At 42.4% G+C, this 14,170-nt stretch overlaps 1 protein-coding gene across 9 annotated transcripts in view; it reads right to left on the bottom strand.

Moving 5' to 3' along the window:
- The window catches only part of Tnik (TRAF2 and NCK interacting kinase), a 398,405-nt gene that overhangs the window by 46,132 nt on the left and 338,103 nt on the right, over positions 1-14,170 (bottom strand). For all 9 annotated transcript variants that reach the window (NM_001106422.1, XM_063281546.1, XM_017590730.3 and 6 more), the window contains 3 exon segments: positions 1,483-1,646; positions 10,726-10,832; positions 13,480-13,719. In NM_001106422.1, the coding sequence (NP_001099892.1) occupies positions 1,483-1,646; positions 10,726-10,832; positions 13,480-13,719 (511 nt within the window).

Raw genomic sequence — 14,170 nt, 5'->3', positions numbered from 1 at the left:
AGGCTATTCTGATTGAAGTTTATGAAGAATAAGAAGAGTTTTATTTGATGGCATGAGTCTTAAAAGGAGGTCTGAGAAGTGATCTGAGACCTTTAAGGAAGAAAGAAAGATGAAGGACCAGGGAGGTGCTGATGATAAAGGCCCAAGAAGAGAGGTGTGGAGCCAGGATGGGGGAGGCTGCCTGCCGCCACAGAGTAAGAGCTGAGCTGCTGTGGTACTTACGGCATAGTCTACCTATATCCTACAGTAGTAGGAAAGCTGAGAGGTTCTTGTTTGGTTTGAATTCCCAGGCAGGGATGACTTGTAATAAGAAGTAGGGAATGAAGGAAAGAATATACGAATGCAACCTGAAGTAGTTCAGAGAATTAAGGCAGTGTGGGTAACACTGACCATCTTTACAATTTGCTCTAAAGACACAAAGAATCCAATGAACATAAAAAAAAATTTATGGAATGGCAGTTGTCTGGATCAGTCCCCAAAAGATTCATGGCACTTGGGGACAGGCCACCCATGTCAGGAATAGCGAGTTAGCTGTGGGACACTCTGAGTCTCAATGCTCATCACGAGGACCACATGTTAGATTTCAAGCTTAAGAAAGTTGCACAGACATAGGTTTTACTTAATTGAAATGTAAACGATTAATAGGGGAGGTAAATTGTGGTTGTGTCTACTCAAGGAGCCACAAAGGAACTAGTGGTTTTCTTCAGGAAGAGCGACTCATCAGCACATTAATATTTATCAAATTGTACTTCAGAAAGCCTAGAATTAATTACTTGTGAGCAAATTTATCTTCTGAAGAAGATGACTCAGAAAGAGTGAATTTCAAGTTGTTAGAACAGTGTTTTGCTAGGTATTAATTATACTATAGTCTTTCCATGGGTTTTTTTCATTACTGAACACTAAGTGATGCAGAATGCTTTGAATTAAATGTGAGATTATATGTTTTACTTATCTAGTAGGAACAACCAGAAGAGTTGAACATGTGTCTTTAAGGAGAAGATATCTCTTTCTCTCTTGTGTATTTATTTTATAATGGTTTTTAAGAAAATTCATTTTGAGAAATACCTAAGACTGTAAAGCATGCTTGGGACCCAGGGAGGGATGTCTGTTACCATGGGAACATGACAGTGGGGTACATGATACTAAAAATGAGGATCCAAACAGAAATAGACATTTGGGAAACTGGAAGGTAGTTTGTAGTCACAAAACATTTTGTAGTAAGACCACTAGATGGAGATCTGTCTGGGAGACATTGGACATTGAAATTTTAGATAGATACACAAGATTGGTGCTCACACTCTGATGTCACATGCACAATTAGGGATGGTAGTCCAGTGTATCAGAAGACACAAGCATGCCAGACAATTTTCAGTATCATCCAACAGTGGCCACCCCATTGCCAGAGTCCGGAAGTAACCCTCCTTTCTGTCTCTGGCTTTCCTCCCAGGTGTAATAGATGGAACGGTGAAGAGAGCACTTTACCCCGAACTCTGGTTCGTTCACTAGATCCTGCTTGTGACCCAGGCTGAGAGCCTCCTTGAGAGCTGGGCTGGGAGCTGGGAGTGCTGGAGCTGGAAGAACTGCCACTGCTGGTCCGCTGCAAGGAGCTCTCCAGGACTGGCTCTGTCCTGCGGAGATCAGGGTTGCTGCAGGGATGGGAGAACATAACGGCTACAGGTCAACATCCAAACACATAAGACACTCACTTAACAACTCTGCTGCTGAGGACCTGAATAGACATTAACACACACACACACACACACACACACACACACACACACAGACACAGACACACACACTCACACACACACTCACACACTCGCACACACACTCACACACTCGCACACACAGACACACACACTCACACTCACACACACAGACACACACACTCACACACACTCACACACTCGCACACACACTCACACACTCACACACATACACAGACACACACACACTCACACTCACACACACAGACACACACAGACACACACACAGACACTCACAGACACACTCACACACACAGACACACTCACACACTCGCACACACACACACACACACAGACACACACACTCACACACACATACACACACACACACTCACACACACACACCATATATAACACTCAGTAGCACCTTACATTATTAAAATGGTTTCCTCAAAAGGAGGGATGATAGCCATTGCTGCTGAGGGTGTTGAAAAAGAAAACTTTTGCATCTTTTGGTTGGCTACAAATTAGTATGTCCATTATGGAAAATATTATGGGAAGTCCTCCAAGAATTATAAAAAGACCTATGATATGACCCAACAATTCTGCTTCTGGGTATGTATCTCGAGGATATGCAGTCACTGTGTGATAGAGACAGATCCACTCACTGTTGGTCTATCTGTAACAGCAAAATTTAGAATCAACATATACCCACTGATGCACTAGCAGGTAAAGAAAATATGGTGTGGCTTTATATATGTGGAGATATATATATATATATATATATATATATATATATATATATATTCTGTACATATGTCAAGCATATGAGAAGATATCCACTGCATGGATATATGGGTAGGCACAGCTCAGAGTATACAGTGTGGATAAGCAGCAGCTACGGGGTTGGGTCTGGGGACAATGGGATGTAAGCAAAGGAAGGTTTCAGTTAGACAGGATGAGCAAGCCTTGGAAATTTGTTGTATACTGTGGTGCCTTACTTAATGTGTATGCTTAAAGCAGAATCTTTTTGAGAAGAGATCTCATTTTATAGAATACGGTGCTACCACAGCCAGATTGAAGCAGATCCTAAATGATTTCACCACAAACCCAGTAGCTATTTAAGTTCATTTCACAATTTGTGTGTGTGTGTGTGTGTGTGTGTGAGACATGGTACACATAAATACATGTAATTTTTATCTTGTATGCACTAATATGGTTGTGGGGTAATGTGCTATTGCTAGAGACTTCTGAAACCCTGCACTCAAGGGACTAAGGGAGGATGGAAGCTAGACCTTCCTGGTGGAGCTATGGCCAGATGCTGGGAGGGAAGGGGATGAGCTCCAAACTCAGTTCTTGGATCAACAGACTGAAGCACTAGCTCTGAGATGGGGAACCATAATAGGAGGCCTTCCTTTAAACAGTTTCCCCAGCATTCATTGTAGTGAACTTGAAATCCATGAAAGAAGAAATATAAGGAACAACATATGCAATTCCCAAGCCAGGAAACAGTCAACTACATGTTACTATTTGGCAAGTTATCAAAATTATTCAATTATTCAAATTTGCTTCTTACTTCCCTCCCCAACACTGTAGAGGAAAAAAAGAACTGTGAATACTTTCTTATGCTCTGAAGAGTTCTAGCTGCAAGATAACCCATCATACAGACAAATTAGTCTGGTAATTCATCTGCTATTAGTCATGTACGGGGCTTCCATCACATTGCCTTGGCAAATAACAAAGACCTGTCCAAGACTTGTCCAAATAACAAAGATCTGCACAAGGAAACTCAACTCTGTCTTTTACAGTATTGGAATTCGTAGTTAACTCTGTAAACAAACATATGTATGCAAATATATAAAGGTAGTAGTACTTTTCACTGTCGTCTATGTGATGACCCTTCTCTTTGAAGTTTTGCATGTCCACAAATGTGTGTGTGTGTGTGTGTGTGTGTGTGTGTGTGTGTGTGTGTGTGCGTGTGTGTGTGTGTGCGCGCGCACGCATGCGCACGCACGTGGGCACCTGATACAGTGCATGTGCTTTGCGGACCTAGCTAGGCACACAGGTCCCTTTCATTCCTGCTTAGCCTCCAGTGAAACACGGGATGGTAGGTAAACATGGGACCTGCCTACACCCCGTCACCTGGGCCTACATCAAATGAAGATGGAAGACCAGAAATGCTGGTTGTTGACACTTTTGTGATTTTGTTAGAAAAGGATAATGAACAGCACAGTTGCTTAGAGGGAAAAGACAACAGAGCACCCAGCATCTCCATCATCTGCGACATCGCTCATTCTCTACACTCCAAGAGCATTGTTGTGAGTAGAGACATGAAGTGCTATGGTTCAGACACAGGATGGTATTATTTAAGATGTCATATTATGCTTTTATTTGTTCTGGCTGGCACAAGAGCACTAGGTTCTGGGCAATGTGTTGGGTGTTGGCTGTGCTCCATACAGAGTTGAGAATAATAGGGTCCTTACACTGAGGCATTTGTAGCTGACCCTACCAATGACCTTGCCACAAAATATCCAATGTTGTAAGCAAAAAATGAGCAACACAATCTCTTTTGTTAGTTGATTTTTAAAAAAACACAGCATACAAAAATCAATGGGCTTCATTATGGTTCTTTCACACATATTTTAAACCACACATCTTGCTTTGTGACTGTGTAGAGTGTCTAGCAACTATGGTTAACTTCAGTGGTAAGTTTTATGTAAAAACAGTCATATATCACAATTCATTAATTTTGATATAAATTTAGAATTTATGACAATATTATAGCATTTGTGGGTGCTAAGTCTACTTAACAATAAAGCCAACTTCAGAATGACTGTTGGTGAAGCTAATGAGAATCAAGAATTATTTCTATAATAATGGCACTCTTTAACCTACACTTACTAATCTTGTGGGAACTGTTTATATCTAAGGATTTGAAATAAATTTATGTCCCAAACACAATACCTCTAAGTTGGAAAATACTTAAAATGATCAGTGTTTCTTTCCTAAGTATCTTACATTGCAAACTTGTTATTTTTCATAGAAAACAATTGTCTCTAATCCTCAATAGTGACTTGTCTTCCCCTGCTTTCTTTTATCAGACAGTGGTGGCCTGGGAGTTATGAATAAGTTCCCAAATTATTTGTCTTAAAATGTATCACTAACCCAATGTTTTATAAACGGAGAGTGGTAGATGGCACTGAAGTAACTTATATGGTTCTGATTCTGTGGGATGATGGTGATGTCACCTTCTTTGTATTTAAGAAACTATTGAGAGAATGATGGTGCTACATGCTTTGAAGTGCTCTCTGTGGTGGCTGTGGTGTGGTGACAGTATTCAGTTACTTGATCTGTTTAGCTTTCCTTGGATGTTTCAGTTAAAATCTTGTTGATTCATACCTAAATTGAGTCCTGGATCAGGAAGAGGATGAGAGCAGCTCAGGCCAGAAGATGTCCAGTCAAGTGAAATCATCACCATGGCAATAAGATGCATGTGTAGAGACGATAATGAACAGGTTGTAACCCTGAAAGCTATGTAAATGCCATTGGTGTTTGGGGAAAGTTCATGCACATTGAGGGGTCACAGGTGGTGTTATACAGGAGTGAGACATACTGGGACGTGGCATAGTATCAGAAAGCCTGGCATAGCCTGAGGAGAGACCAAAGCTTGTGTTTTTCTCATGTATGAGGATGGATGCTAAGAAGAGGCCATCAGGATAGAGCATCAGGTCTGTCATAGGAAACATGTGCTGATGAGAACAGAAGTGTGAGTTGGATGGTACTAGCTCTCAATGCTGTCTGCCTCCCATCATGGTCCCAGTGTGGGGGCCTGGCTATCGGAAGAGGATGCACAGACAGAAGGCCGTGGGCATGTTAGGGCCCTGGCTATTTGCAGACCTATCTGGGATGCATCTTTGATGAATCTTGGAGCTTCTTCCTGTGTGAGGCTAATTAGATCCCATGAGCATTTGACTCTTGACTTGGGCCTCATTAGCACAACCCTTTCCACACCAGCTCACCATCCCAGGTGCCGATTGTATTAAGTTGCTATTCTTGCTGCTGCACACTGAAAGAAATACTTAGTGTCTGTGAAGCCAAACAGCGAAACAGGGGAACTTTGGTTTTTTTTTATGCTATTTTTTTCTCTTAAAAATATGAATACTGTGAGACAATGGCATATAATAGTTTTTCTTCCTTGTTATGTATGTATGATATTTGCCTTAGGGCCGAGGGCTCTCAAATAAATGTTCAAAGAGGTTCAACTTCAGAATTACAGTAAATAATAGATTTCCCTTGTTCACGTATTAACCAGGACTCTTTGGATCTAAGCAGGAAAAAACTTCAAGTTATCCAAATACATTTCTTTAAATCCTAAATTTAAGTTCAGACTCTTTCTGTCCAGCAAACAATGACAAACATTGAAGGAATAGGTGGCAATTATCCTATCCACTTGAACTGGGTAAAAAGTCAAAACAGAGAAGAATGAGGATTACAGTGTGATTTTGTGTCCAAAGCTTTGGGCCAAGTCTTTAATTAACTGGCTGACTGCCAAAATTCTCTTTACATTGTTCTTTGGTGACAGGGCCAGTAAGAAAAAACTAGTCGTAAGAAGAAAGGTTTGGGATAGCATAGGGGATTATTTTCTGAGATTAATCACTTCATCATTTTTGGGGACTGTTTCTGGATTAATTTAAATCTTTTCATGTTCTGAAAGTACTTGTTTGAGCATATTTTCTTTTCAGAAGGATATGTGAATCAAACTGCATATTAAAGGATCCAGAAGTTTTAAAACAGAACTAGTTCTACCCAATCAAACACAGCTTTATTTAAATTCCCCTGACCACCCTCAATGAGACCACTGCATCCCGGAGCATGTGGGGCTGGCCTTTGGAGCTTAACCAACCAATGCCCAGTTTCACAGGGATGAGGAAGAGCACGGGATACTGGGCCGCCACCCACTTTTATCTCTTGAAAGGGAGCTGCCGAGCATCTGCGATGATCTTTTGCCTGGATGAGTGGGGAGCATTTGGGATACAGATAAGTTCCCCAGGATCCCATCCTTTCAAAGGTAGTGAAGGCAGCAGGGTGGAACCAGTGCCTTCAGGATTAGTGGGGGACTGTTATCATGAGGAAGTCAGAGACAAAATGTATATCGCCAGTGAGTCAGGGGTTCCCCTGGGCAGGCTACCAGAGTTCAAATCCCAGTCCTGAAACTTCCTCTCTGACACTTGGGGCTGTTTGTTTAAAGCTCTGTTGTTTTCAGCTCCCTGTCTCTAAAACAAGAGTGATGGAAGCCATTGCTTTGGAATCATGATATGGGTAGAATAGTTAATATTTGTAATGCTAGTTGGCAAGATGGCTCAGTGGGTAAATATATTTGCTGTCCCATCATGGTGACCTGAGTTCAATCCCTGGATCCTACTGATAACAACTCTACCAAAGTGTCGTCTGACCTACACACACACACACACACACACACACACACACACACACACACACACAAATAATTTAAAAATGTTTGTGATACAATGAAAATACGATGTCATACATATAAGTGCTCCAGAGGTGTTTACTGAATGCTGAAATAAATATAAATTGCCTCAGAAACAGAAGGCAAGGTACGGAAAGGCCTGCCACAAATGAAGAAAGAGTCTCCATTGGCTTGTAGCTTGCCATTATTGGCTGGGTAGAAGACCAGGGAGCCCAAGGGATCCTCCAGTCTGTATTTGTCCACTGCTAGGATTCTGAGAACATTACCACACCTGACATTTTTACCTGGGGTCTAGATATCAAATTTATGCTTTCTTAACTAAGTAAATTTATATACTGACTCCAAAGCATGGTGAGAAAGAGAGACAAGACCTCAGTTGTCTCCAATGACACATGTAGCCCAAAGAGCATGAGGTACACTTGGACCTATGGGCCATGGAATCTGAACACTTAGTTCCAAGGCCACATATAGCCTTGCATATAGCATGGCATTAACATATATTAGTTGTGTCGCAAATGAAATAACATATAACACTAAATGTCTTGAATCTGTTCTCTACAAAGCTGTGTAATTTTCACTGAAATCTCCTCAAAATGTTCTAGTTTCCCTTGGGAATCACTTATAAGAAAAGGTGATAAAGAAATATGTTGGGGTACATTGTGTGAAGGTGTGTCTCTGTATATTCAATTGTTAGTTCTGTAGCACCAGAGAGCTAAATGCTGGCAGGATTCTGGGACTGCCATTTCTATGGCTCATTACTGTGTTCTCCACTTTGGAAATATTCCTTCTTCCTCACCTGCCTAAGGCAACCTACTATGTATCAGAGATTGTCTCATTACTGATTGGCTGGAGGTGTTGGGGGCTGGAAGAAATGAGAATGCTAGCAGACACAGAAGTAGACAGACCAGAGGAGAGAGGTAAGGTAGAACTAGTTATGTGGCAGGAGGTAGGCTAGTTAGTTAAGTTTACAGCAGCTGGGGGACTGGCCTAGCTAAAAAAGTCTAAGCTATAAAATACTAAACAGAGTCTATGTCATTATTTATATCACTGGCAAGTCTAGGTCCTGCTATAGAAATAAAAGAAACATTGACCAAGTATAAGAAATACAGCTTAGAAGTATTGGCAAACAAGATGACTCACTTAACCCTCCCCCCCCCCCCTTTAAAGGCTTCGTTGATGAATGCTCATCCTTTGACGGGTAGTAAAAGAACTGTGAAGAATAAGGTAAGAGGCATGAGCCCCAGTTTGGATGCCCTGTGAAGTTCCTTTCCACGCCCAGGGCTTGGTCACAGGACCTACCATGATGCAAGGAAGATGACCCAGGCAAAGGCTGAAAAATCCCTGTGCCTTTGGTGATTTTCCCTTTGAAATTCTGACCAAACTGACAGCTCAGGGACGTGGTACGAGTGAGCTCAGATCAGCAGAACCTTGTAATTCAGTTTCAGACCAGTGAGAAGAAGATGACAGCCAACCGCACCACGAGTTTGGGTTGCTTATTTCACAGTAGAGGTGAAAGAACACAGGGCATCTCTCAAGATGGCTCAGCCAATACAGCGCTCACTCTGCAACGTGATGACCTGAATTTGGAGCCTCAGTATCCACCAGAGAAGTAGAGTAGGACCATTTGTAGTCCCAGTGCTGGGGAGGCAAGGACAGCAGGATATCTGGGGCTTATTGGCTAGTCACCCTAGCCATATCAGTGAAATCTATGTTCAATGAGAGACTCTGCCTCAAGAAATAAGGTAGAGGAGCACAGAGAAAGATGCTGGCCATTGATACATTTACATACCAGGGCACGCTTGTGGCCATCAGAGGATAGCTTTATGGGCTTCTCTCCTAATTTTATTTGGGTTCTGGAGATAAAACTTGGGTTGCCAGGTGCATATATTGTTTGTCTTTAACTGCTTCCGTGAGCCATCTCACCAGCCCATCAGTTCACAGTTTATGTGCTGGTGATGTAGAGGTGAATACTAGGTAAAGCAAGGCTGTCGTGCTGATTGTCTCCCAGGAAGAGACGGGGATTCTCCACCCTCTCAGCCCAAATCTTTCTGACGTGCAGTGTAGGTGAGTAACTGCAGCCTCTCAGCTCCCAGCTCTCTATTGTAAGTCAGAAGATGCTAGTCATCTCTCACAAGGTCTATCCTTTGCACAAAATACGGTAGGTATTTGAGTGTTTCAAGGGAATCCACCTTCACTTTTTGTAAGTTTCTGGCCATAACACATCCATTATCTTAGGCCCTCGTGTCATTAAAACAGTTCTGAGTAATTAAACAGCTGCTTCTTGCTTGCCTGTAAGAGCAAGTTTTTCCTCTTAGGTTGACAGGATAAAAATACTCGAGGCTGGGATGATGCTTAAACTAAACAGCCAGATTCCAAGCAACTGATTGAATGACAATACCTTCTTGGGTTGGTTCAAAAGATCAGGAGGTGCTGAAAGCTGGGGACTGAAAGAAAGGGGTTGGTGACACTCAGCATGCATGCGTCGTTTCCTGGCCACAGCACCTTCTAGTTAACCTAGGGTTACCAGCTAGACACAGATCTGACAAGCCTCAGAGGAGACTCCCAGACTCCTACAATTTGTATCTCTGCTTAGAATGAGACTGGGATCTCTTTCCTGAAGAGATTTTAAGTAGAATACCTCCTCCTTCTGGAAATGATCCCTTCCTAAGGCCTTTCAAGGGAAGAGCGGAGTGGATGTGTTAAGATAAAAAGCATTTTGTATATAAGTCAAACAATAAGCCCCGCCCCCTCCCCTCTCTCCCCTCCCCCTCCCACCTCATGGACTATCTCTCATCATGAACACGATGAAGAGGAAAGCAGCTTGCCCTAGTGCATCCTTTTTATAGCCTCACCAGAGGCCACTTGCTATTTCCGTGTATCCTAAAAAAGGATGTATTCATCATGACAAATCCGAGGGAAACTTGATGAACGACAGCAACAAACAGCATCTGTTGCCACATAAAGTCTGCCCAGATACTGTGTAGATACTGCTCACTCCCCAGCATCCTTCGAGACATCTGTCCCAACCAGTGGAAGTTGAATGCAAACTCTTGATTATAGGAATAGGCATGGCAGAAGGAATATTCTGGAAGAACATAGAGTAAATTGTGGATATATGACTGAATTTCGGAGACCCTCTATAATGCGCTGGGATGATTTCCTGAACAAAGCTGGTCCTGTAAGGCCCCAGCTTTAAAATCTCTGGAGTGGCTTACTGTTTCCCAGACAAGAGCTTTGTGATGTCTCTGTGGTTCTTGGGGCACATTTCTTGACCTGGTGCCACAATTCAACTCTGACTTTGTACTTTTGGCTCCATGAACGAGGCCTCTGAGGTGATGGTTTATAATGCTCCAACCACATCTGTATTTCTAAGTTTGTGCCCAGATTTTAAAACCTGTCATATTGAAGTTATTGAAAGGCCACAAAAGCAGACAGTCCAGGTGACAAGTACATATGCTTTGGAAATGAAGACAAGATCAGAGATATAGCAGGCATCTCGGATAATTATGGTGACCTCCTTCCCCTTACCTTGCTCTGATAGGCTGAGATCCGAGTCTTGGGCCTAAAGCACTGCCATTCCCAGGGGAATTCTTTCTGGCTAGTGCTGGGGATATAGAAGTTGTTCTTTGAGGCACCTAGAAGAAAACCAGAATTCACAAACATTTCCCATAATGCAGTGTAGGCAGGCTATTGTCTGAGGAGCATCCTCCTCTCTGAAGACTGGTTTGAAGTTATAGACACTGCCTTGTCTATGAAAGAACTGTCTTTCACACTTCATTCAGTGAAACTAAACTCCTGAACAAAGCCAAAGGAGGTTCGGCTGTCAAAAGTCAAGGAGGCACATTCCGCAGCCATTAGGCCATCTTAATCTCAAAAAACAAAAGGGAGATTGCACTAATGACATTGACCTACTGAGCTAGAAGAAAATACCTCTTGTTTGGGCAAGAGTGGAAGCTAGAAGAAACCTCTTTGGAGTGCCCTTACTCCCTCAGAAGCTGCATTAGGTGGGAGCCATGCAGAGGGACTCACACTTAGCTCATCGGAATGAACAAATAGATATATGAATTCTAGTGAAAGACTGGGGTACCAGTCTAGACCTCGGACAATAAATAACATACTGGAGAGCCCAGAGAATCTATTACTGTATTGTTTGCTTTTTAATATTTGTGTCTGTATGAGTCCATGTATGTTATGCGTGTATGTATGCACATGTAACATTATATGTGCTGGGTGCTCATGGAAACTGGGAGAAGGCATCAGATCTCCTAAAACTGGAGTTACAGGTAGTTGTGAGCCACCCAATGTGTGTATAGGGAAATGAGCCAGGGCTCTCTCGAGAGCAGAAGAACTCTAACCATTGGTGAGCTCTGCAGGTCTCGTCACTCGTAGAACATAAAAACAGAGATGATTTTACTTCCTAAGCAAGTTACTATTGTTAATCGAAAATGCTAGAAGGGCTTTCAAAATGCCTGTTTAAATGTGAAAGAGTGGGAAGTGCAGCAGGAGTAGGTATAACCAGCTCAACTGGGCAGAGCAGCAAGCAGAATTCCAGTGAGAAGTCCAATTCTCATAAAGCACAGAATCTGGGATCGGGTGTTGTACAAAGGGATTCGACTATTTACAAGAAACACGAGAATAAGTGCGGATGGTCACTGTCAATGTAAGTGTTGTCCTTTATCTGCTTTCAATGATTCATTTCAGTTGAGTCAAGGAAGCAAAATAAAATGGCCGAGTTGGTCTAACTCCTGTTCAGATTAAGCACTGCTGCTGTTATTTCTCCCTCTCCTCTTTGTAAACAAAAGCATTTAGAGAGGGTTCAATAACTGACTGAAACCTGAATATTTTAACTAACTTAACGCTTCCTTCTAGCTTTATACAGATCTATGTGAAGTTTTTAGAGAGTGGCTAAGTAAGACACTGATGGGGTTTCTGAGTCCCCCTGAAGACCACAGCAGGCACCACAGTCACCGTTTCATTGTCAAAATCATGGCAATCCTGGTGTGACCCCACTGGAGTGGGAGATGGCAATAGTTTCTAAATCACTAAAACCATCATCTTTTGCCTGGAGTTAATAGTAACAGTGTTTTCTGGAAATCCAGGACATTACAATTGTCACAGCCCCATATGCTGAGCTCAGCAGGAGAGATTCATGAACCAGGAAGAATCTGGTACAAAAATGTCTTCAGCATTTTAAAGACATCCAGGTTGACTGTGGACACATGCACAGCCACATTCCAGAACACTGCTTGGAACAAATAACAGTTCAGTGATGTAAAATGAAACCGAAGAGCTCAGGACTGTTCTGTAGGGCAGGAGAACAAGTCCTTTCTCCGTAAAGTTCAACCCTCTGGGATTAACTGAGGCTGGAAATACAGTACCACTTACCCTAAAAGAGCATTCCTTAAGTAGAGCTAAATGAAATGCTTAAAGACAAGGCTAGTCTGTATGTGTGTGTAATGTGTTTTCATACGTGTGTACATAAGTGTGACAGCCTGTGTCTGTGTGTGCATGTGGGTGCCTGTGGAGGTCAGGGGTCAAAGCTGGATATCTTTCTCACTATCTCTCTGTCTGTTTCTATCTTTCTGCCTGCCTCTGTCTCTGTCTCTACTTCTTTCTGTTTCTGTCTCTCTAAGTCTGTCTCTCTAACTCTGTCTCTGTCTCCTTTTGTATGTGTGTAACAGGGTCTGTCCTTGAACCTGGAACTCACCAATCTAGCTAGACTCTTTTCATCAAAGATCTTCTTGTCTCTGCCTCCTCAGGACTAGGATTACATGCACATGTCACCATGCCTGGCTTTTACTTGAGTGCTGGGGACCTGAACTCAGATCTTCATGCTTGTGTGATAAGGACTTTACTGACTGAGTCATCTCCCTAGTCCCCACACCATTTTCTGAACCCTTGAAATCTGGTCAAGTTTTGTGTTGTTAAATATAATAGTAAGTAAATTTTCTTTTATTTACTTCTTTTTTCTAGCTATATATGCAATAATCATCGAAAATACCCACTAGTCAATTTTCTAACACAAACAGCAAAATGGCCTAGAATGTTTATGATTAAGAATTATAATTCTGTTTTAAGACATGTATGTCTCTGTCACACAAACTGATTCTTTGCTCCTTTGGGAAGATGAAGATCAGAAATGACTAATGACTAGCCAAGACTTAGCTTAGGAAGAGACATGTGTGAGAAGGAAGGTGCTGTCTAAACTGTGAAAGGGACAGGATGGTGACGAATACTGGCAAGGGCAGTAGTGACACAGACACCTAGCAGCATTGATGCTACCTTTGGTGGAATGTCTTCTTCCTGTCGTAACCAAGAGCTTCGGTCAAACTTCTCAATGCGCGTGGGGAGAGGAGGGTTTTCCGAGGTGGGATCCGAGTTCTGGCGTGGCATCTCGACCCGGTGAGAGGTCACATTCAGAGCCTCCTGGAACCCAGACAGGCCTTTTGTGGGTTGCTCATGCACTGACTGGGAGGCGGTCAAGGCAGGTCCCTGGGATTTGACGGCTACCAGCTGCGGGATCTAAGCACATGACACAGGGGCAGCATTATTAGAAGCCCATAGGGTGAAGGGACTAAAAGATCTGTATGCAAGAATTGAATCCATCACAGCTATGGCAGGGAGGTGTTCAGTTAGTAGTAATTGCACTTGGGATAAGTTCCATTGGCTGAGATACTCCTGCATTCAAGGCTGCAGAAAGCACATCTCATGACCCTTCAGAATCTTTAAGTTAGAAAATTAGTAGGACTAACTTAGGGGTCCTGGCAACAGGTTCTGTTCAGTATTAGCTGCAATTGCTGAGAAGTCAGGGAGTAGTATGGCAATACTAACAATTATTTTTATTCAATATTTCTTAGGCAGCAATACAAGATATTTTATAAGCTGTTCCAAGCTCCTTCTTGTAGAGTCCTTAGCTTTGACTTTAGATACTGAAGGACCTTACTTCTTGCTTAAGTGTAAGAGCTATTAAGAG

Source organism: Rattus norvegicus, chromosome 2 (assembly GCF_036323735.1).
Source record: "Rattus norvegicus strain BN/NHsdMcwi chromosome 2, GRCr8, whole genome shotgun sequence".
In the NCBI taxonomy this organism is placed as follows: domain Eukaryota; kingdom Metazoa; phylum Chordata; class Mammalia; order Rodentia; family Muridae; genus Rattus; species Rattus norvegicus.
The sequence above is the reverse complement of the archived record's forward strand: the minus strand, read 5'-3'. Positions and strand labels throughout refer to the sequence as shown.